Source organism: Castor canadensis, chromosome 6 (genome assembly GCF_047511655.1).
Source record: "Castor canadensis chromosome 6, mCasCan1.hap1v2, whole genome shotgun sequence".
In the NCBI taxonomy this organism is placed as follows: Eukaryota; Metazoa; Chordata; class Mammalia; order Rodentia; family Castoridae; genus Castor; species Castor canadensis.
The window spans coordinates 10877962-10899418 of NC_133391.1; the positions used below are offsets into that span (position 1 = coordinate 10877962).

The 21457-nt window shown below is 55.3% G+C and overlaps 3 protein-coding genes across 6 annotated transcripts; 1 reads left to right on the forward strand and 2 right to left on the reverse strand.

The window, feature by feature from the left end:
- Window positions 1–235: 235 nt before the first annotated feature.
- On the reverse strand, window positions 236–7483 carry Alkbh4 (alkB homolog 4, lysine demethylase). 3 transcript variants are annotated; one of them, XM_020156412.2, is made up of 3 exons: window positions 7233–7483; window positions 5107–5304; window positions 236–1322 (listed from the first exon to the last, which is right to left on the reverse strand). In XM_020156412.2, exons 1-3 carry the CDS (start codon window positions 7356–7358, stop codon window positions 735–737), a joined length of 912 nt encoding a protein of 303 aa, XP_020012001.2. In that variant the 5' UTR covers window positions 7359–7483; the 3' UTR covers window positions 236–734. The 3 variants fall into 3 exon arrangements, with proteins under 3 accessions (XP_020012001.2, XP_073931787.1, XP_073931786.1); XM_074075686.1 differs by having other exon boundaries at window positions 5107–5270; window positions 7233–7370; XM_074075685.1 differs by lacking the exon at window positions 5107–5304.
- Window positions 7484–7511: 28 nt separating this feature from the next.
- Window positions 7512–13812, forward strand: Lrwd1 (leucine rich repeats and WD repeat domain containing 1). Of its 2 annotated transcripts, none has more exons than XM_020156408.2 (15): window positions 7512–7648; window positions 8138–8372; window positions 8461–8577; window positions 8796–8936; window positions 9155–9259; window positions 9698–9823; window positions 9898–10012; window positions 10161–10270; window positions 10540–10747; window positions 11199–11271; window positions 11372–11512; window positions 12874–12965; window positions 13095–13250; window positions 13331–13443; window positions 13539–13812. In XM_020156408.2, the coding sequence occupies exons 1-15, from the start codon at window positions 7569–7571 to the stop codon at window positions 13677–13679; spliced, it is 1953 nt and encodes a 650-aa protein (XP_020011997.1). In that variant the 5' UTR covers window positions 7512–7568; the 3' UTR covers window positions 13680–13812. The 2 variants fall into 2 exon arrangements, with proteins under 2 accessions (XP_020011997.1, XP_020011998.1); XM_020156409.2 differs by having other exon boundaries at window positions 8461–8544.
- On the reverse strand, window positions 13760–17031 carry Polr2j (RNA polymerase II subunit J). Its single transcript, XM_020156414.2, has 4 exons — window positions 16874–17031; window positions 15576–15665; window positions 14511–14685; window positions 13760–14148 (listed from the first exon to the last, which is right to left on the reverse strand). Exons 1-4 carry the CDS (start codon window positions 16924–16926, stop codon window positions 14113–14115), a joined length of 354 nt encoding a protein of 117 aa, XP_020012003.1. The 5' UTR covers window positions 16927–17031; the 3' UTR covers window positions 13760–14112.
- Window positions 17032–21457: the final 4426 nt, after the last annotated feature.

Genomic DNA, 21457 nt, shown 5'->3' on the forward strand with positions numbered 1-21457 from the left:
GGAGGAGAGGAGCAATTGTTTCCCACTTTTTAACATCACTGTAGGGGCGGTGGAGGGACCAGGCTCTCAGATTCCCAACCCATGGTGTCAAAAATGACCCCGGCTGAGCCCAACTCAAAGCTGCCACCACTGAAGAGAACTTCAGATGTCCCAATTCTGTTCTCTGGTCCAACATGTTCCCCAGATGAAGGGATCTGATGACAGGCTGTCTAGAAACCTCACACAGACATGGGCAAAGAAGGAAATCGTTTTACATGGTACCAACATTTTTAAATGTCAAACCCAACCCCCTCCAAACTGTGACAAATTAAATAATAACCCAAACAGTGGCACAGTGCAGCTCCAAGGGAACTGGCCTTGGACAGTTCTGTCAGAACCAGCTCCAGGTGCACATGGTACCAGGAGTCAGATGGCTTCTCTTAAAACATAAGCCAGGCGTGGTAACGCACGCCTGTGATCCCAGCTACTCAGGAGGCAGAGGTAGGAGGATCAAGGTCTGAGGCTGGCCCAAGCAAAAACTCGAGACCCTTCCTGAAAAAATAAAGCAAAAAGGGCTTGGGAACTTGGCTCAGCGGCAGAGCACTTGCCTGGCATACACGAGACCCTGGATTCCGCTCCCAACTCAACAATGAGTGGGGAAGGGAGTCCCTGGCACTGGGCTGCCACTTTCATCCCGGCCCATGGTCAGCGCTGGAGCCTTCACCTCTGGCTGGACCCAGCTCCAGGGAGGCGGCTCACACCGGCCTTCCCTGAAAGGACAGTGCGATCTGCAGGAGCTCGTGGCCCACTTCCTGCTGCCTCCCTCCAGGGCAGAACTCAGCCGACAGCTCCCTGAAGGTGGCACAGACGCGACGGGCCTCAATGTGCCTGCGGTGGATGGCGTGTGTCCACTGGTGCCGTGCAGCCCCGGCAAGCACCAGCAGAGAGCGGCAGGGGACAGGGATGGCCACTTCCACCTCCTGGCACAGGACCGACCTGCTAGGGGCAATCAGGCAGTCCGCATAGGCCTCGGGGCCGGCAGCAGGGGCCGAGCTCAGCAGCAGGCTGCCAGGCGCCTCCCGGCACATGGACACCACAGTGGGGGACAGCAGGTTGAGGCTCACAAGCCGCTCCCCCCACAGCCAGGCGTCGTCCAGGTGGGGATCGATGGCGGAGCCCCGCTCTGGGCTGTAGTCCAGGTTACATTGCTCCACGGGCTGGAAGCCCTCCAGCCCTGGGTAGAGGCCCATCCTCTGCACCACCTCCCGGCTGAAGCTGGGGAGGCCCCGGAAGTCCCCCATCTTCAGCTTCTGCTTCCGAAAGTTGACTTTGGGGCCGTAATCCTGAAGGTGGCGAAAGAAAGGAGGGAGAAGCGTCAGCGTTTACAGAAATAATCACTGTGACAAGACAAACGCAAGTGAGTCTGTCTTCATGATGGCGATCTGGAGGGTCACGATGAACAGTGCACAGCTCTGGTGGCAAATGTGGGGAGGGAGGATGAGGCCTGAGAGGGGGTGTCTCAGCCCTGGTGCCCCAGCAGGCAAAGCTGGAGATCAGGCCGGAGTAGAGACTTAGGGTGGACGCAGTCCCTAGGAGGGTCTGGGAAGAATGCACAGTGTGCAGGAATGGCTGATCCAAAGACTATCAAAACTATCAACACCAGGGCCAACTGAGGCTCCATTAGGGAGGAGGCAGGTGTGGTGGTGCATGCCTGTAATCCCAGCTACTCAGGAGGTGGAGATAGGAGGATCACAGTTCGAGGCCAGTCCAGTCAGCAATTTGTAAGACTCTTGTCTCAAAACTCAAATAAAAAAACTGGTGGAGTGGCTCAAGTGATAGAGCGCCTGCCTAGCAAGCGTGAGGTCCTGAGTTCAAACCCCAGAACCACCACCACAAAAAAAAAAAAAAAAGCAAAAGGGCTGGGGCATAGCTCAAGTGGTATAGCACTTGCCTGCAAAGCACTGGACCCTGGGTTCAACCCCCAGCAGTAAAAAAAAAAAAAAAAAATTAGAGTTGTTGTATGACCCAGCAATTCCACTCCTAGGTATCTGCCCCCGAGAGAACTGAAAACCTACATCCAGGGGGCTGGAGGAGGGGCTCAAGCAGTACAGCACCTGCCTAGCAAGTGTGAGGCCCTGAGTTCAAACCCCAGTGCCACCAAAAATACTTGTACAGGAACCTTCCTAGTTGCACTATCCCCAATGGCCAAAGAAGTATAAATGACTCAACAGGTAGGTAAGATGTACATACGTACTGTGGAAGATAATTCAGCCACAAAAGGAACAGCATGCTCCGTGCTCACACGCACTGTTACATGGAGTGAAAGAAGCCAGACGCAAAGGGACATGTGTCACGGGAATCCATTTCTCTGGAATGTCCAACAGACAAATCCACGGAGATGGAAGGTTGCCAGGGGACTGACTGCAAGGGGAGTTTCCTTGGGGTGAGGAGAATGTTCTTGAACTAGACAGTGGCGATGGCTGCACACTGTGAGTACTACACACCACTGTAAATATATGGAGGCCCAAGCACTCTGGTTTTTTTTCCTCCTTTGGTGGCACTGAGGTTTGAAGTCAGGACCTTAGGCTTGCTAGGCAGGAGCTCTACCACTTGAGCCACTCTGCCAGCCGTAGGGTTGTAGCACTGAGCTGTCTATGGATGGATTTTATGCTATGTGGATTGTATGCAAACCAAAACAGGCCAGGCATGGTGGTGCATAGCTATAATCCCAGCTATTTGAGAGATGGAGGTAGGAGGATCACGTCTGAGGCCAGCCCCAGGCAGAAAGCCCCTATTTGAAAAATAACTAAACCAAAAAAGGGCTACAGCATGGCTCAAGTGGTACAGCACTTGCCTAGCAAGTACAAGGCCCTGAGTTCAAAATCTGGTACTAGCCAGGTGCTGGTGGCTCACGCCTGTAACCTCAGCTACTCAGGAGTATCGAGGTTGGAAGCCAGCCTGGGCAAACAGGTCTCAAGACCCTAACTTGAAAAAAACTCATCACAAAAAAAGGGCTGGTGTAGTTCCCAAGTTCAAACCCCAGTACTACCAAAAAAATTAGCAAAACCAACCAAAAATACCTAATGGAAGAGCCTTGTAGAAAGCAACTTAGAATGATGGGCTGGGGGTCGGGTGAAGGGAGCAGTCATCCATCTGCCTGCCCCTCAGGTCCCCCTCATTGTCGGTGGCAATGTAAGGAGTTAATATCGTTTTCCATCCCTTGTGCCTCAGAGTGCCTGAGCACACTGCTCCTGCAGGCCAACCCCTGGGCAGCAGCAGCAGGCAGTCGGAGATGCCATGCAGTGGGGAAAGTGAAGTTGGACATTTAAGAAACAAAGGGTTAGGTGGTGTGACTGCACAGGGACCACACTGAGGAGCAAGGGAGGAAGGCCAGGCTGATCTTCCAGGCCTTTCCGGGTCAGGAGAAGAACAATGTAGGTTTCTTCATTTTGTTTTGATTTTGAGATGGTATCTTGTTGTGTAGCCCAGGGTGTTCTGGAACTCAGGATCTTCCTGCCTCAGCCTCCTAAGTACTGGGATTAAGGGTGTGTGCTGCCACATTTGGCTGGAGTGTTTGTGCTGCAGCGGGAGCAGTGATGTGATCTGAAAACACGGAGGGAGCAAGGGCTGCTGTGACATGCTCCCGCAGGGGTCTAGCAAGACCTGGTGGCTTGGGTCTTGTGATGGTGGCAGCGGTGACATGAGCTGTATTGGGCTGTGTCCTGAAGAAAGAGCTGACAAGAAATACCAACAATGGCTTGGAAGTATAGCACAAGCCACCGAGAGAAACCAAGAAACCCAGAAAGAACCCATTTCTGGTTTGCACAGGTAGAACTGCAAAGATGGAGACACTGGAGGGCGCAGGGTTTTTTGATGGGACTGAGGTTTGAACTCAAGGCTTTGTGCTTGCAGGGCAGAGGGCTCTACCACTTGAACCACACTTTCAGTCCCTGAGGCCTGGGCTGCTGGAAGCACTGTTCACCAGGCATGTAAGGCTCAGGACAGGCCTCCCCAGCCTTCTGAGATCAGGGAGGAGTAGCAGCTTGAAAGGGAGCCAGTGGCCCGTGACAAGGAGGGAAACTCAAGGCCCGCTGTGACCTGAAGTGGAGAAGGGCGTGTCCCAGTGAGGAAGGAGCCCAATGCTGCAAGCAAAGGTCTGAGGCCCAGTGTCAGATTTAACTGTAGGGGTTCGTGATGGAAGCAGTGTTGAGCAGGGTGCAGGAGGGCTGGGTATGGTAGCACATGCATGTAATCCCAGCATGGGGGAGGAAGAGGCAGGAGGATTGTGAGTTCAAGGCCAGCCTAGGCCACATAGCAAGACCCTATCTCTAAATTAAGAAAAGAAGAGAGGAGGGGAGGGAGGAAGAAAAAGAAGGACCAGAAGAAGAGTGGTTGAAGAACAGTTGGATGAACCGTTCTCTCAAGGAATTCTGCAGTGAGACCAGAGCTGGGCAGGGGAGGCAGACCGACCTTGAAGGAGGGCAAACGCTGGAGGCAGGGGTAGCAGCCGGGGACACGGGGCAGACAGAGCCCAGCAGAGACAGGAGGGACAGCATACCACACCATCTGTGCTAGGCAGAGTGGCAGCTGCGTAGTTCTGCAGGCGGGTCAGCTCAGGGAAGGGTCCCTTCAGCTGGGTGGATGTCACCAGGGGCTGTGACCAAAAACTATGATGATGTGTAGGACATGGGGCGAGGGAGCAATGGCAAGAACTGGTGTGGAGGCTGCGTAAGGAGAAATAAGAAGGTGGGTGGGGGGTGGGGACTGGAGACAGAAGTGAGCTGGCAGAACAGTGGGAAGGAGAAGGAATAAAGGATGAGGGAACTTTTGAGAGGATAAGGGACATGGTGGGGAGGAAATGGAGAGGGTCGATGCCTGGCAACCTCTAGCAGCCATGGAGAGCAGGAGCTCTCTCCGGAATGTGACCCCACCACTGAGCCACCTGCACAGAGAGCACAGAAAGCAGGCAGCCATCTCTTGTGAGCACGTCCGGCACGCCGGCTGCACACTCCTCAGTGTGTCCTGGCTTCCCACCACCCACACGGTGCCTGGGGTGCGGCTGCGGAGGAGGTGGGCCCAGGGCCCCTGCAGCAAGACTGTGCCCCAGTCCAGCTTGGAGCACCGTACCTGCTTCCTCCGCCCAGACTGGGACAGCTTCCAGGGGTCCCGGTCCATTAGACGCACCATCTCGGCCTCTTCCTCCCGGGTCACAAAGTCCTCTATCAGTGTCACCCCCGGAAAGGGGAAGGCCCAGCCCTCAAAGTCAGAGTCCTCAGCCCCAACGGCCCAGCCTGTGTCCAAGCAGTAAAGGAAACGGTGTGTTTTCTGCAAAGAGAGAAGGGTCCTGGAACCGGTGCTGGTCTTCCTGGTGCGCACGCGCCTCTGGCCCTTTTCTTTCTCCACATTATAGAGGGCACTCAGCAAGGTTAAGGAAGTAGCCTGAGGATGCACAGCCCAGTAACAGACACATTTCCTATGTCACCACAGGTATGGCCCCTTCCCCAGCCTCAGAAGATGGAAGGACAGGGCCTGTGTGACAGCAGCCAGGCCAGGGGTCTGACAAAAATGCTGAAGGTCCTGGCCGCTGGGGGTGGGGAGGCAGAACTTGTCAGGAGTCACAGGTGCACCCTCTCCGCCCATGCTCCTCTCCTCCTCTGAGCCCTCTGGAGAGGGAGAGGCCAGCCTGACGTGCCACCTTCAAGAGCAATGTGGTTGGCTGACCACCTCCTGTTGTGGGGCTTTCAGAACCTGCCTCAATCAGGTAGCCTAGCTAGGGACTGGGCAGGGGCCTGGCGATCCCATGCCACCCAGGCCTCTTTTTTTTTTTTTGTGGTACCAGAGCTTGAACTCAAGGCCTACACCTTGAGCCACTCCACCAGCCCTTTTTTTGTGGTAGGTTTTTTCAAGACAGGGTCTCATGAACTATTTGCCCGGCTGACTTCGAAATGTGATCCTCCTGATCTCTGCCTCCTGAGTAGCTGGGATTACAGGTGTGAGCCACAGGCACCCAGCGATGACCAGGCCTCTTTTAAGGAGTCTCTGCCCCGGAGTGCCAGGTCAGATGGGCCATGACAGTGGAATGGTCTTCTCACCTTCCCAAAGCCAGCGTTTCTGCGGTCTCCCAGGTGCAGGGTATCCTGCCTTCTCAGAAGGATCAGGACCCTGCTATCACAGCCAGAACAGGCCCATCCAAGTCACGAGCCCTCGTCCCAGAGGTCCAGGAGGCCCAGCGCCAGCACCCCTCCCTGTCTCCTGCGCCTCTCTGAGCTGGGCACTCAGCTCCTACACCCCCAGCCTCTCTCCTCATCCTCACTCCTGCCTCTGTGGGAGGACAGGCCCCTCTGGCTTCACCCGCCATGAAGTCACTCCCCCTCCAAGTCTCTCTGCTATGCCAGCACGCCTGAGGCCTAATGGTACTGTCATGTCTCTATCCTGAGAAAGTCAAGACACCACTCCTGGGTGGTGCACGCCTGTAATCCCAACAACTCTGGAGGTGGAGGTAGCAGGATCACAGCGTGAGGTCGGCTCTAGCAAAAAGCCCAAGACCCTATCTGAAAAACAAACTAAAACACAAAGGTGCTGAGGAGTGGCTCAAGTTGTAGCGTGAGTGCCTAACAAGTCTAAGGCCCTGAGTTCAATCTCCAGTACCATCAAGAAAAACAGGGTTGGTGGAGTGGCTCATGCCTGTAATCCTTACTACTTGGGGGCTTAGATCTGGAGAATTGAGGTTCCTGACCAAGCCCGGCAAATAGTTCTGGAGACCCCATCTCCAAAACAACTACAGCAAAATGGAGTGGAGGTGTGGTTCAAGCGGTAGAGTGCCTGCTTTCCAAGTGTGAAGCCCTGAGTTCAAACACCAGTCCCTCCAAAAAAAAAAAAATCCTTCGGGACGTCCATAGTCTCCAGGACAAGTTCAGCCTGCTCTGCGGACCCACCGGGCCCTCTGTGCCCAGGACCCCTGGCCCTCTCCAGCCTCATCCCGCTCACCTGCAACGCGAGTTCTCCTCCCTCCATCTTCCTGGGCACACACGCCCACCCCAGGCCTCTACCAAGCAGTGGCCTGGTCTTCAGCACCTTGTACCCATCCTTCCCTTCGCGCCGGTGAAGACCGGACAACCAGAGACTCGTCCCCCGCACCCTGTGGCGCCCCTGACAGGCTTTGATCCTGCTTGGTGTCAGGGCCAAGCAGGGCCTCAGTTTCCCCATATGAAGAACGGAGTTTGCGGGGCGCGGGTCCTCTCCCAGCCCTTTACCTGCGGGGACAGCTGCCAGGGCGGGTCACAGTGGCGCCGCCCCTCGCAGATCAGACAAGTCCGGATGCCTTTGCAGCCACACTCCTGCAGAACCTCGGGGACCTCTGCGGTCGCCGCTGCCGCCATCGCGCCGTCCGGGCGGCCAGTGCGCAGGTACGGCGCGGGGGCTGCTGGGAGTTGTAGTGTGCGTTGGGCGCGAGGCCTCGGCTCCGCTTCCTTCCGGTTGCCGCGGGGCGCCACCTCCCGAGCTCGTCCGCCGCGGGAGCCAGTAGCGGGCTGTGGGCCGCGCGGGCTCTACCGGCCGCCGTGTCGCCGACCGGGCCACAGCGGTTGGCCATGGGTCCCCTCACGCCGCGGCTGCTAATGCAGCGCGGGCGACCCAAGAGCGACCGGCTGGGGAAGATCCGGAGTCTGGAGTAAGGGGGCAAGGCTGGGTCCGGGATGCGGGGACCCTGTAGCTCCTAGCCGCGCACGGGGTCGCTGTGTGGGCCGGAAGAAAGGCTGAGACCCGTCCCCAACCCCTGCCTCACCCCGTTGTCGCCCTCGCCGAATATCTAATCTCCCGCGCCGGAGAGATGCGCGGGACTTTTGCCGCTCCACCCGTGTGCCAGGTGGATCTTGAGTGGCCTCAGCCCTGCGGAGGACAGAAAGATCATTGAGCCACCCGCTGGGCTATTTAGAGGGCCAGGGAAACACCGAGGAGCCCCCAGGGACCAGTAGATGCTTGTGGGAGGGGCCATACAGCCCTGGGTTCCAAAGTCGTTGCAAGATTGTCTTTTAAAAGGGGAGGCTGTGCGCGCACGAGAAACAAGGTTGAAAACCTTTCTGTGGTGACCTGGGCAGATTGGGGTGGGGTAGGAGGCCTACCTGCCACCCTGAGCCGACCTGTTCTGTCCCCACCTCAGCCTGTCGGGGCTGAAGCTGCTCTCCGAGCACCTGGACCTCAGCCTCCTGGGCCGACTGAAGCAACTGCAGGAACTGGATCTCTCCAACAACCAGCTGGAGACGCTGCCGGCCAACCTGGGTCTGCCGCACCTGCGCATCCTCCGCTGCGCCAACAACCAGCTGGGAGACGTCACGGCTTTGTGCCAGTTTCCGCAGCTAGAGGAGCTCAGCCTGGAGGGCAACCCCTTCCTAACTGTAAGTGGGGTTCCCCCACACACCCCAGCCACCTGCCAGAGGCCAGGACCTCATGGGGCTCACGCTCCACTATCACTTTGCTCCCCAGGTCAATGACAACCTGAAAGTCTCCTTTCTCCTGCCCAAGCTGCGTAAGGTCAATGGCAAGGATGCATCCGCCACCTGCTCTCAGGTAGAGAACCTGAACCGAGAGCTGACCAGCAGGGTAAGGGCAACCTAAAGTTGATTGACCTGTGCTTGCCAACAGTAGGGAGCTTCGAGCAGGGAGTGGCAGAAGTGGATATTGAAGGACGTTGAGGAGAGTGGCAGGGAAAGGTGGTACAGTTAACTCACCTATAGCAGGGATGAGGGGCAGATGAGGGGCAGAGTAGGGCTAGGAGAGCTGGGATGGGCTGGGCCTGAATTCGATCTCTCTTGGACAAGGTCAGAGCATACTGGGAGAAGTTTATGACTGCCCTGGGCCCTGAAGAGGAGACTGAGAAAGTGCAGACAGACTTTGTGAAGTCTGCCGTCAGGGATGTGCGCTATGGACCCGAATCCCTCAGCGAGTTCACCCAATGGCGGGTATGTCCTCACCCTTTGGTGAATTGGTTCCATGGTTCTCAGCTGCCCTGGAGGTCTGTGGCCATGATGGGCCGGGGCACTGTGGGAAGTTGGGTGGGTCAGGGAAGGAGGTCCTTTCTCAACTTGAGAGAGACAAGCTCCCTCTGGCCCGGTGTCTGGGGTGAGACTAGGAGCACCCAGGACCATGCCCAGCTTACTGAAGGCCTAGCCCCACCCAGGTGCAGATGATCTCTGAGGCGCTGGTCGCCTCTGGTGGGACCCAGGTGCACGAGGCGCACGTCACAAAGAGGTCATCACAAGCCACAGCTGCCTGCAAGTCCAGGGTGAGTGGTTCCATGGGGTGCCCAGGGCCTGCTTGGGAAAGCCAGGGGTCCACAGCACCAGTCCAAGAGATAGTTGTCTATGCCCAGCGTGTTAGCTTTCCCTCACTGTGGCAAAGTACATGAGGTAATCAATTTAAAAGGAAGAAAGGTTTACTTTGGTTCACAGTTTCAGTGCAATGGTCACTTGGCTCCATTGTTTTGGGCCTGTGGCAAGGGAGGCAGTCCATCGAGGTGGGCACACATGGCAAAGGAGATCTTTTTCACCTCCTCGCACCTAAGGAGGATAGACAAAATCCTCCCCCCACACCCCCACAATGTCCTAACTTCCTGTGACTGGAGCCCATCTCCCAACAGCACCGTGGGGTGGGAAGTTGCAGTTCAGCTGTGATCAGGGAGCCCTGGGCAAGAGGCCATGTAGTCACCAGACCCTCTCCACAGACCAGGCTGATGGCCTCGAAACGGGCAGAGGATGTCCCGCTCAACCCCTCTTCGACCAAGCGAGTGCGCAGCTCCTCATCAGCCCAGATGGAGGGCGGCGACCATGTGGGCCCTGACAATGGCCAGGTAAGCAAGGGAGGTGGCAGGGAGAGTGGGGGGAGTAGGGCCTGGCACAGCCGTGACCTCCTGTGCTCCCACAGCCTGCCCTGCAGCTGGAGCCCCTGCACTTCCTGCAGTGCCACAGCAGGAACAACAGCCCCCGAGACCTGGAGACCCAGCTGTGGGCCTGCGCCTTTGAGCCAGCCTGGGAGGAGGGTGCGTCCTGGGGCAGTGGGGGTGCAGGGAGGCCAGGCCCCAGCAGGGCTCTCAGGAGGGGTGCAGGGTATACTACATAGAGCAGGTAGCAGGGGACAGAGATTAACTTTCTAGAAAAGATTTTGACTCGGCTGATCCCACAAAACAGGGCACTCAGGGGCCACATCCCAGACAGTGGCCACATGTGGTGGGGAGGCCGTTTGTGTGATAGACTGCCAGACGGGCATCGTACTCCACAAATACAAGGCGCCAGGCGAGGTGAGTGCCAGGCCCTGCCCTTGCAGACTGCTGACTCCTGGGACAGGAGCTCTGAGATTGGACGTCCAGAGTCAGCAGCTTATGCCCCATGACCATTTTTTGTGGACCCCAGCGCCTTGCGCATGCCAGGCTCTACACACCGAGCCACACCTGCATCCCTCCTGTGACCTTGTCTATCATTCTGGGCCTCACTTCCCCCAAGCCCGGACCTGCAGGCAGATTCATAAACATACCCCCACTTCTGACTTCTTCCCCCATGCCCCCTCCAGGAGTTCTTCTCGGTGGCCTGGACAGCCCTAACGGTGGTCACCCAGGCAGGCCACAAGAAGCGCTGGAGCGTGCTGGCAGCTGCAGGCCTGCGGGGCCTGGTCCGGCTGCTACACGTGCGTGCCGGCTTCTGCTGCGGGGTCATCCGGGCCCACAAGAAGGCCATCGCCACCCTGTGCTTCAGCCCCACTCATGAGACCCACCTCTTTAGTAAGACTCTGTCCCCTCACCCTGGGGCAGCCTCAGTGTCACCTCCCTGAGATGGTAGGGCACTCAGGTGGCCACGGGAAGAAGTGACACAGCTTCACGGGCATCTGACTGGGTGTAAGACCCCAGCTTTATCCCCAGCATGTTCAGTGAACTTGGAGTTTCCCAGCCACCCGGGACACACTCCCATCAGCAACGTGAGTGGATATATATACCTGGCTCTCCAGGTGTGGCACCCAGCAGAGGTGGTAACTGAGCTATAAAATATGGCCACTGGGTGGCAAGCCGGGTTCAAGCACAATGCTAGGGTTGTAAGCCCACAAGTCCCCTCCTAGCCCTGCCCGCCCTGCTTTCAAGGGGCTGGCCTGGGGGCAAGTCTCAGCCTGGGGTGCACCCTGCACAAGAGAGCAGGGCCTCCTTAGGGCCAATTCTCTCCTTCCCCGTCCCTCCTCAGCTGCCTCTTATGACAAGCGGGTCATCCTCTGGGACATTGGGATGCCCAACCACGACTATGAATTCCAGGCCAGGTGAGGCTGTGGGCAGCCACCTCTGAGCGGGGCTGACTGCTTGCATGGGCAGCCACCTGGGTCCCAGGGCTCACACTTGCTCTCCCTCATTTGCTGGCAGCCAGTTACTCACGCTGGATTCCACCTCCATCCCCCTGCGCCTCTGCCCTGTTGCCTCCTACCCAGATACCTATCTGCTGGCTGGCTGTGAGGGCGGCTGCTGCTGCTGGGATGTGCGGCTGGACCAGGCCCAGAAAAGGAGGTAAGGTGGGGTGGGAATGCCTAAAAAGCCAAGCCTCAGAGCTGTGTGCCACAGGTCCACATAGGCTCCTGCAACCCTGACTAGACAGCTTTGGGGGCCTCTATCTGACCTTGAACTTGGGGCTTCACCATCTCATGCCCGACTGTGTACTCAGCTGTGTGACCTTAGCATAATGTTAGTCTGCAAGGCTTATCTGGAGGGGAATAAAAGGGGATGGAGGGAGCTCAGGCCTGTGATCCCAGTTACCCAGCAGACACAATCAGAGTTGTAGTTTGAGCCCATCCTGCGCACAAAGCTTCAGCCCCTACCTGAAAGATGATAAAGGGCTTAAGTGGTGGATCTCCCGCCTAGCAAGCATGAGGCCCTGAATTCATACTCCAATACTGCCAAAAAAAACCCACAGGGGAGATAAAGATGCATTCTAGGGCAAGTGGAGGGCAGGAAACATGTCTAGGCAGGAAGGTGGCTCTGGAAAAGCCATGTTGAGGCTTTTGTGACTCGTCTGTACCTGAAAAGCCCCTAAGTCGGTGCTCAGAATGGGGTCCCAGCACTCATGGGGCACAGCCTAGTGAGGACAGGCATTAAACAGGTGGCCAGCTAAGACAACCCCAAGGGCGGTATCAGCTGCAAAGAGAGAAAATGTAACGTGGAGCTCTCTGCACAGGAGGTCGAGTTCTCTGCTGAGGTGATGGTGGCAGACAGGTGCTCTGGTGCCCTGGAGGGCTTCAGGAATGGGGGCTGCAGGGAGCAGTGCAGCAAAGGCAGCTGCCCAGGGCTATTTGGCCACAGCTCAGCAAAGCAGGTGGAAGTGGCTGGACTGAGGGACCAGGCTGCCGAGCGAGGACATGCGGGGCTTTGTGGATTCTTCGTTTTGTTCTAATGTTCTAGCATGAGAACCAGTGTAGGAAGGAGTTTGGGGTGTTGGAAGTAGCCACTTTCAGCAGGGAAAGCCTCCTGGAAGGGGGTGTGTTGCAGAGGCCAGCCCTGTGCTGCCTCCTTTTCCCTTCCAGGTCTACGTGTCCACAAACCCTTTTCCCTAGTTTTATTCTAGGCTACCTCTGTGGCTGCAGGCTGGCCTCTCCTAACACTGGGCAAGCACAAGTGTGACACTCTTAGCAGCCTCTGTCCCTGCTCTGGTGGGCTGCCTGGGGCCTTCCTGCTCCTCTCACAGCAGCAAGGACTGGCCACCAACCATCCCAGAAGACCTGCTCCCCTCAGAGCAAGACAGAACCTCTTCATGACCAAAAATGCAGCTTTTGGTGGCACTCCCTGACTTCCACCCAGGATGTGGACACAGTGCAGGGGCTGAACAGCTCTGGATGTGTAAGGAGTGCTTACACACAATGTCTTCTGCCTGGCAGAACATGTGAGGTGGAGTTCACCTTCCCTGATGGCACTGAGACATCTGGGCGCAGAGTGGATGGGCTGGCATTTGTGAATGAGGATGTTGTGGGTGAGTGAGCCCTTTGGACAGCCCAGCCTCTGGGGCTCTGGGGGTCACTTATCCCTAGGCTGGGGCATCTCCAGTGGGGAGAAGGAAGATGGGCCTAAGCCGGCTATCACAAGTTTCTTCTGCCCACAGCCTCCAAGGGGAGCAGCCCAGGCACCATCTGCCTGTGGAGCTGGAGCCAGACGTGGAGGGCCCGGGGCAGTCAGTCCCAAGTGCACGTGGTTATACTGGCACGCCTGCAGTGGTCACTCACCGAGTTGGCATACTTCTCCCTCAGTGCCTGCCCTGGTGAGCACACTGGCCTCACCCACCCTCTACCCCTTGGGGGTCCCACCTGCCCCACCTTAGGCTCCCATCTGTCTTGACAGAGGAAGGGCTTGTGCTGTGTGGAGACGAGGAGGGCAATGTGTGGATCTACGACATTAGGCCCATCCTGAAGCAGCCACCTCCATTAGCAGCTGCCCCCCAGGCTCCCACACAGGTACCTACAGATCACTCTTCCCCAGGCCAAGGCTGTACAGTGGGTGTGGCCTGGCATTGGGGAACAGGAGCCCAGCCCCCTCTATCTCCCTACAGATCCTTAAATGGCCCCAGCCCAAGGCCCTTGGCCAAACGGTGACCAAGACCATGGTGAACACAGTGGTAGCCAACGCTGCTTTTACTTACCTCACGGCTCTGACAGACTCCAACGTCGTAGCCATCTGGAAGAGATGTTAGCTCAGGCAGGTACTCCTGCCTCTACAGCACTGTGCTGGGAACACAACTTAACTTATTCAGCTCAGGGTTAATGGTGGTGGTCTTTTTTAAAGTGAGTATTTTTATTAAATTTTCTGCTGTGCACATTACATTACATGAGCCTCATCCTGGGTTCCTATCAGATCAGCCAGGCAGCTAAGGCTTCTAGAACAGAGATCTATGGTCTTGCACAGGTTTCCCTCCCTCCCTTCTGCCCAAGACCAGCAGTCCCCATCTGGCCCTGGGGTGTCTGCCACACAGCTCACCTGCCTTTTATCAAGCCTGACAATTCACTGGCTGTATGAGGAAGACAAAACAGTCTATATACAGGACACGTCAGTGTCGGACTGGCCGCTGTCCTCCACGTGATGCCCAAGAAGAGTCCAGGGCAGATGGGCACAACTCCTTCCAGTGGTTATTCGATCCCTTCCTGCTTGTCTTTGATGGCCACCTGGCGGGAGGAAGCCACTCAGCAGGATTAGAAACAGCTTCCCGCCCCCCCCATGTGGACATAGGCTATGCAGTGCACAACAGGACCAAGCAGGTTAGCAACCCAGGTTCCCCATACTCCAGGGAGCGGCACAGCCAGCTGTAGAAGACTTGGGCAATAGATTCCCCCTAGGTTCACAAAAAAGTAGGTGAGGTTCCCACCTGCAGGGCAAATGGCAGGCCCTCTGCCACAATTCCCTCAGGGTGGTGGAAGTCCCTACTCTATATCACCACCACCCCAAGTACCTCTGAGAAACAGGCTGTGTAGACACAGGCCAGCCTCTGACCCACCCGACCCCTGTACAGCTGGAGCCAGCTTCTCACCCGGAAGCGCTCCTCCAGCAGGGAGAGCTCACTGATGAGGTCGGTGATGGCATTGGTGAAGGCCTCCTGCGGGCTGTAGTCCGGGGTGGTCTGTACGCGGATGATGATCTTGTGCTCTAAGGGGTGGGGGACTTTGTAGCCAGCAAACAGCACCTGCGGGTCTTTGAGGAGCTGTCTGTAAGACAGGCACAAACAGTGTGAGGGAGGCTGAGCCTGCAAGCGTGTAGTTCTCCCGACTTCCCAAAAGTCCACAAGAAAAACAAGATCCCCCATGTGTACCCCAATACACATATCCTGTGCCTGCGAAGACCACAGACCTCCCCAACCCTGGCCAGAAACATTCAACCAGAGTTCTGTGAGCCAGAACATAAGGCCCTGTTACAAAGCATGGGCACAACAACCAGGCAGCAGAAGGAGGGAAGCCGGGCTCAGTGCACACCAGGCCCTTCTCCATGAGGCCACAGGGAAGTTGAAACCTAAACGACACTCTGTGCCCTGGACACGTGCAGGGTTCCAGGGTGGCTCATAGTCAAATGTGAACAGCGCGCCATGGAAGAGCTGGGTGCCCCCACTGCACTACTCAGGCATTTAGCTAGGAGACAGAAGGGCCACCCCATACCATATGTACCAAGACATGGGGTCCTGCTGCACGCGGCCTTGTTGCCTTTCCCCTCCCCCGGAGAGAACCTCAGCACTGTGCAGCAGAATGACAAGTCCTTATGTTAAGTGACAATTGTGTCCCTGACTACTACCGAACTGGGATTTCCCTGGTATGACAAGTCAATGTCAGATATCCACCAGGGGTGCCTTGCACCCCTCAGAGCATTGGACCAGGTGTCTGACATCTCTATCAGAAGCAGGCATGGGGCAGGCGGAGCTAACCCTATCCACTCCTCTCAGTGCTTATTAGCATTGAGAACATAAGTGTGCCTGCTTTTTGGGGGTTTGCTGCACATTCATTTCAATCAGATAAACACAGAGGACTTCCAGTAGCTCAATGATGGAAAAAAATCTGGAGGGACTTCTGCTTGTCTCTAGCCCAAGAGCCCTTGGCCAGGAACTTACGACTTGATGATGTTTCCCAAAGTGTGGTCTTCTTTGTTGATGGTGAACAAACAGGCATTGGGTACCTTGGTGTCCTTGTTAATGGTGATCCTGGGAAGAGGCAGAGACAGCAATTGAAGGCAGAGACCCCAAGTCAACCCTGCCTTCCAAATGTAACCACCATGTCTCAAAGCAAAATACAGAAGAGCTGGGGGCGTCCCTCAAGTGGTAGAGCACATGAAGCCCTGCGTTCAATCCCCAGCACTGCAAAAAGAAAAAGAAAACACGTGACTCATGACAGTGCAGTGTCTACACCAGAAGATCTCACCTGGAACCCTTGCCTACTCTGGATCACTCCTAAAGCAGTGTTTCTCAACCCTGATGCCAGATCGTTCTTGTCTGTGGTGGGGACAGACATTAACGGCGTCCCTGGCGTGGCGTTTGCGTTCCGCGGAGAGCCACTACAAGGGAGCTGCAAACCCCTTCAGGTAACTAGAAACGTTTGCAAAGTCCCCACCCTGTGAGCTAATGGTCCAGACCGCAGCCCTGGAACAAAACTGTTACAATGTGCACTTCACACAAATAACCTCATGGCTTCCCCCCCCACCCCGGTGCTAGGGATGGAACCCAGGAGCTCATGCATGCCAGGCAAGTGCTCTGCCACTGACCCCAGCCCTCCCATTTGAGGGCGTAGGCAATACTGGGGTTGGAATTCAGGATTTCCATCTTGCTTAGCAGACGCTCTACCACTTGAGTCCCGCCTCCCAACCTCTATGCTGTGGCTACCTTTTGGGAATAAGAGTCTCGCTTTTTGCCCAGGCTAGCCTGGAACCTTGATCCTCCCCATCTCAGCCTCACAAGTAGCGAAGATTAGAGGTGTGAGCCCTCGAAGCCCTTTTTTTTTTTTTTTTTTGAGACGAGGTCTCGCTGTGCAGCCCAGGCTGGCGTGGAACTCGAAGGCCTTCAGCCTCAGTGCTCAGCAGGATACTCGCTTCAGAGCTGTGCCCCGCACGGACGGGTTACGAATGAGGATGCCAGGTCCCAGAGGAAAAGGGCCTTTGGAGGCAGATATTCCGGGTTCGAATACAAGCCCCGGAACTTCCTACAAGACTGGTGCAAGTTCCTCCGTTTTCATTCTATCTGCAAAACAGGTGCGAGCGCCAGTGCCTGGCAACACTGCCTTAGGTTTGGCAGACGCAGCCGAGCGGACGCTCCAGCAAAGCGGCCTCGGCCTCCCGGGTCAGAAGCCCCAGACTCTGCAGGAACTCATGGCCGAAGGGCAGGGGCCCGCGAAACCCGCCCACGCCAGCTCCACTTACTTTTTCTCACCCTCGAAGAGCAAGAACGACTCGAAGGCCGGAGGGGCGTTCATCCTAACGCCGCAGGCGCGTCCAGACTCGAAGTCGCAGCACCAATAAAAACGCGACCACTTCCGGGTTAAGCGGCTGCTGCGGAGCGGCGTACGGACCTGGTCATCGCCCCCTGTCGGACTGGAGGAACTGGCGCAGGCGCAGGCAAGCCGAGGGAGGCCACGGCCACTGCGCATGCGTCATCCGGAAGTGCCCTGCATTGTCGAATTGCTCTTTGGCGCATGCTCGAAACATGAGTGGGATGCTCTGCCTCCACCAAGACCAAAAGGCAACGTGAGCTATGCTCTCCCGCCACCCAGCTCCTCATACCCCTTGATCGCAACTTACAAATACGTCCTTGAAGTGGGCACTTAGGCACTTGTGGCTGGCAGCAGTGGGGGACAAGGGACCAAAGGAGATGTCCTGGTGGGAGGGATGTGGACAGGTAAGCCTGACAAGGGCTTCCTGTTAGCGGGGTCGCTTGGGTATATCATACCCTGGTTGGATGGGTTCACATTTTGCAACTTCAGGTTTAGTATGAAGGCCCCAGTTGGGCTGTTGAAGCAATAGGAATAGGGATCCCCGAGAAGCTACTGAGCCCTAACAGCTCTGCAGCTGTTTCTCCAGGGCTGGGCAATAGGGTGGAGTCGCTCAGGGAATCTGGAGCTTAGCCAACCACTTCCATTTCCCACTGAGTCCCTCCTGGTGGGTGAGTTTCCCCACCAGGCCCTTGGCTCCCCAAGTCAAGTACTTAGGGGCCTCTGAGTGAGTGGGAAAGAAGAGAAGGCAATGAGGTTAACGATTCCTAACCTGCAAAGTCTTCAGTGACTCACAGTTGGAGTGCCACAAGCAGAGGTCAAGTGGCCATTCCCATCCTCTCCTAGACTAAGGGAGACAGGTCTGCAGGTGCAGCTGCAGAAAGGGCTAAGAAAAATTATGCAGGGCTGAGTGTGGTGGTGTGTGCCTATAATTCCAGCTACTCAGGAAGCAGAGATAGGAGGAGGATCTCAGTCTGAAGCCAGCCCTGGTAAGGTCAGCAAGAGTCTCTGAAAAGCAAATCAAAAGGATTGGGTGTGACACAAGTGGTAGAGCTTCCCTAGGAAGCTTGGCCTTAAATTCCATCCCTACTACCGCAGAAAACAACAAAAAAATTAAGCAGCCTTGCAAATAAGGTGAAGGGGGAACATTTAGCATTTTCTGTCAATGTCATATTGGAAACGTTGAACAGGCCTGATCAACAGTTATATATCTAGGGCAGAGGCTGGCACACTACACAGGTTTGTGGGCCAAATACATAGCAAACTGCATTAACTAGGTTTTTGTTGTTGTTGTTTTTGTGGTACTGGAGTTTGAACTCAACTCTCAGCCTACACCTTAAGCCACTCCACCAGCTCTTTTTTGAGATGGTTTTTTTCGAGATGGGGGTCTCATGAACTATTTGTTGGGGCTGGCTTGGAACTGTGATCCTCCTGATCTCTGCTTCTTGAGCAGCTGGGATTATAGGCATAAGCCACCAGCACCTGGATCCATTAACTAGTTTCGTGTTAGCATGTTGTTACATATCAGCTTCACTCAACACTCATTTTTTTTTGGGATTTGAACTCTGGGTCTTGAACTTGCTAGGCACCTGTTCTAGACATGAGCCAGCCTGCCAGCCCTTTTTGCATTGGTTATGTTTAAGATAGGACTGGCTTGGATCATGATCCTCCTCTATTTGTGAGTCCCTGTGTAGCTGGGATAACAGGCTCACACAACTGCTCCCAGCCATTGGTTGAGATGGAGTCTCACAAACTTCTTGTCTGGCTGGCTTGAAACCATAATCCTCCTGATCTCTGTCTTCCAAGTAGTTGGGATTACAGGCTTGAGCCATGGTGCCAGGCCTGTAGGGTCTTGTTAACTTTCCCTCACACACACTGCCCTAGCTGGCCTCCAATGGTGATCCTCCCTATCTCTGCCTCCCAAGACCTGAGATCCTAAGGAACTAGCCAGAGATCCAGATGTTGGTAATTTGGAGTTGGGGTGGGAGAAGCAGCAGGCTCCACACCTGGACTCAGGCTTTGGGCCGGGGGAAAGAAACCTGGTACTACTCAAAACCTCATGAGGCCCACAGAATGCTGACAGCAACACCAGAAAGTGATAAACATCCAAGGTGGCAGTTGGTGGCTGCTTGTGGGGGGATGCTTCCTGGCATGGAGGCTGTAGCAGAAAAAATTCCACATACCCCCAAAGTCACAGAGTAGAGGGAAGAGGACAGCCCCGATGTTCTTACAAGCACCTTTGCCTTTCCCTGTGGCCCCTGTGAGAGCAAAATATGCAGCGTGGCAAGTCTGCCAGGTCACAAGTCTGACTTGGGCCCTGGAGGCTGTCTTAGGCCTAGGATTCACGGGTCAGGCTCAGAACTTGGTTGCAGAATTTAGGGAAATGCCAGAAAACCCTGTTCCTCTTCGGTAATGTCAATTACATTGGAAATGCACACCAGATGAAGATGAAGTGGTGACTAAGGAGGCCGGGCTTTGACCAAGGGTGTCAGCACAAGCCAACAGCCCGAAGCCCTTCTGTTGTAGGCTCTCCATGTTCAGAACACAGAGAGACTCGGGATGCACGTTAGATGCACACCTGGGACTCACCTGCTGAAGGTTTTTACAGCAGGCAAGTCTGGGAGGACTAGGGCACCTGCACCTTTCAAACATCTGTGGCTCACGCCTGTAATCCCAGCTACTCAGGAGGCAGAGATCAGGAGGATCTCGGTTTGAAGCCAGTGTGGGTAAATAGTTTGTGAGCCCCTGTCATGAAAATACCCAATGCAAAACAGGGCTGTTGGAGTGGCTCCAACAGTAGATCGCCTAGCTAAGCATGAGGCCCTGAGTTCAAACCCCAAAGTCACTTCTCACGGTAACTGGTTGCAAGTGTCTCAAGAGTCCTAACTTTCTTATTATTTTTAAGGCAGGGTCATGCTACCCAGTCCAGACTGGCCTTGAACTCTAGATCCTCCTGCCTCTGCTTCCTGAGTGCTGGAATTGCAGGCGTGTGGCACCACTGGCTCTATTTTTATTTATTTATTTTTTTTGGTGGGACTGGAGTTTAAACTCGGGGCTTCACACTTGCAAAGCAGGCACTCTTGAACCACACCTCCAGCCCTATTTTTAACTTTTGATTGCTGTAAGAAACATGTAACATAAAATTTGCCATTTAAATCTTTTTCTTTTTTTTGTGGTTTGAACTCAGGGTCTACACCTTGAGCCACTCCACCAGCTCTTTTTTGTGATGGGTGTTTTTGAGATAGGGTCTCAAGAACTATTTGCCCAGGGTGGCTTCGAACCGTGATCCTCCTGCTCTCTGCCTCCTGAGTAGCTGTGATTACAGGCGCAAGCCACTGACGCCCGGCTCATTTAAACCACTTTTATGTGCTCTATTCAGGGGCATTAATTATATTAACAATGTGCAAATAATCCCCACTATCTAGTTCCAAAATCTCAACCCTCTCTCCCCGCCAATACTGGGGATCGAACTCAGTATTCCTGATTGCTAGACAAGCCCACTACCACCTGAGCCTCATCCTCAGGCCTTTTGCTTTTATTTTTTGGTTCATTTTTGATACAGGGTCTCCCTAACTTTGCCCAGGCCAGACTCAAACTGTGATCTTCCTGTCTCTGCCTCCTGAGCAGCTGGGATTACAGGTGTGCACTGCCACATCCAGCCTTGAAGTCTCTTTTAATCCATACAATTCTCTGTACCTCAAAACTGAATGTGGTTTAAAGTCCCATTTGAATGCTAAGCAGACCCCTCCCCTAAATGTCCTACTTTTGTGATCTTGGATAGATCATGGCTTTTACTTGATAGCTTTAAGGAAAAAAAAAAAAAGAGAAGGGGGAACTGATAATGGGTTTCCAAGACAGGAATAAGTGATCAATGCAGGGGAGACTTCAGAACAGTGCTACAGAGCTGGAGGACTGGAGGGCTGGCTTCACAGTAGGGGGCAGCCCAGAAAAAGGAGGTAGGCTAAGTCTTGTCTGGAGGACTTGGGGGCTTCTTTGTCCTCAGAGACTCGGAGGTCCTGCCCACTGTCCACTGGCTGCCAGAAGCAGGTCAGCCACAGGTGCAGCACAAGGTGTGGCCTGGGCACTGTGAGGCAGAGCCAGGAGCTGACGAGACTCCCCTTCCCCCTGTCACCTGTTCCTTCAGCCATCCCAGGACCAACCCAGCCAGCTGTGATCAGTGGGCAGTCATCACTGATACACTCCTCTAGAGTGGGGGCACAGCTTAGTGGGTGGCTTTGGGACAGGAAACTGGTATAGCCTCAAAGGGACTGAGTGAGGAATGACAGGTCAGCTTCCAAAAGGCCAATGCTCTGTCTTGTGGGCCTTCAGCCCCCAGGATAAGGCAACTGGACCAGATTCAAGCTGGGGTGAGTAGGACCAGATTGGGGCAGAGGAGAAGTTGGTATCAGACAAACCCCACGGACCAGGAACTGGCTAGGGTAAATGTGGACCTTTGAGATCTGGGGGCTGAGAGTGAAGGAGGTGGCCAGGGCAGGGCCAGGTGGGCTCTGGGAGG

Bases quoted from the DNA above. Each gene is read 5' to 3' on its own strand.
- Alkbh4 (XM_020156412.2), bottom strand. From the start codon at position 7,358: ATGGCGGCAGCGGCGACCGCAGAGGTCCCCGAGGTTCTGCAGGAGTGT. The intron at 5,305-7,232 runs GTAAAGGGCTGG...CTCTCTTTGCAG, and splicing joins CCTGGCAGCTGTCCCCGCAG to AAAACACACCGTTTCCTTTA. The intron at 1,323-5,106 runs GTACGGTGCTCC...CGCCACCTTCAG, and splicing joins AGTCTGGGCGGAGGAAGCAG to GATTACGGCCCCAAAGTCAA.
- Lrwd1 (XM_020156408.2), top strand. From the start codon at position 7,569: ATGGGTCCCCTCACGCCGCGGCTGCTAATGCAGCGCGGGCGACCCAAG. The intron at 11,513-12,873 runs GTAAGGTGGGGT...TCTGCCTGGCAG, and splicing joins GACCAGGCCCAGAAAAGGAG to AACATGTGAGGTGGAGTTCA. The intron at 13,444-13,538 runs GTACCTACAGAT...ATCTCCCTACAG, and splicing joins CCCCCCAGGCTCCCACACAG to ATCCTTAAATGGCCCCAGCC.
- Polr2j (XM_020156414.2), bottom strand. From the start codon at position 16,926: ATGAACGCCCCTCCGGCCTTCGAGTCGTTCTTGCTCTTCGAGGGTGAG. The intron at 15,666-16,873 runs GTAAGTGGAGCT...GCCTCTTCCCAG, and splicing joins CTCTTCGAGGGTGAGAAAAA to GATCACCATTAACAAGGACA. The intron at 14,686-15,575 runs GTAAGTTCCTGG...CCTGTCTTACAG, and splicing joins TTGGGAAACATCATCAAGTC to ACAGCTCCTCAAAGACCCGC.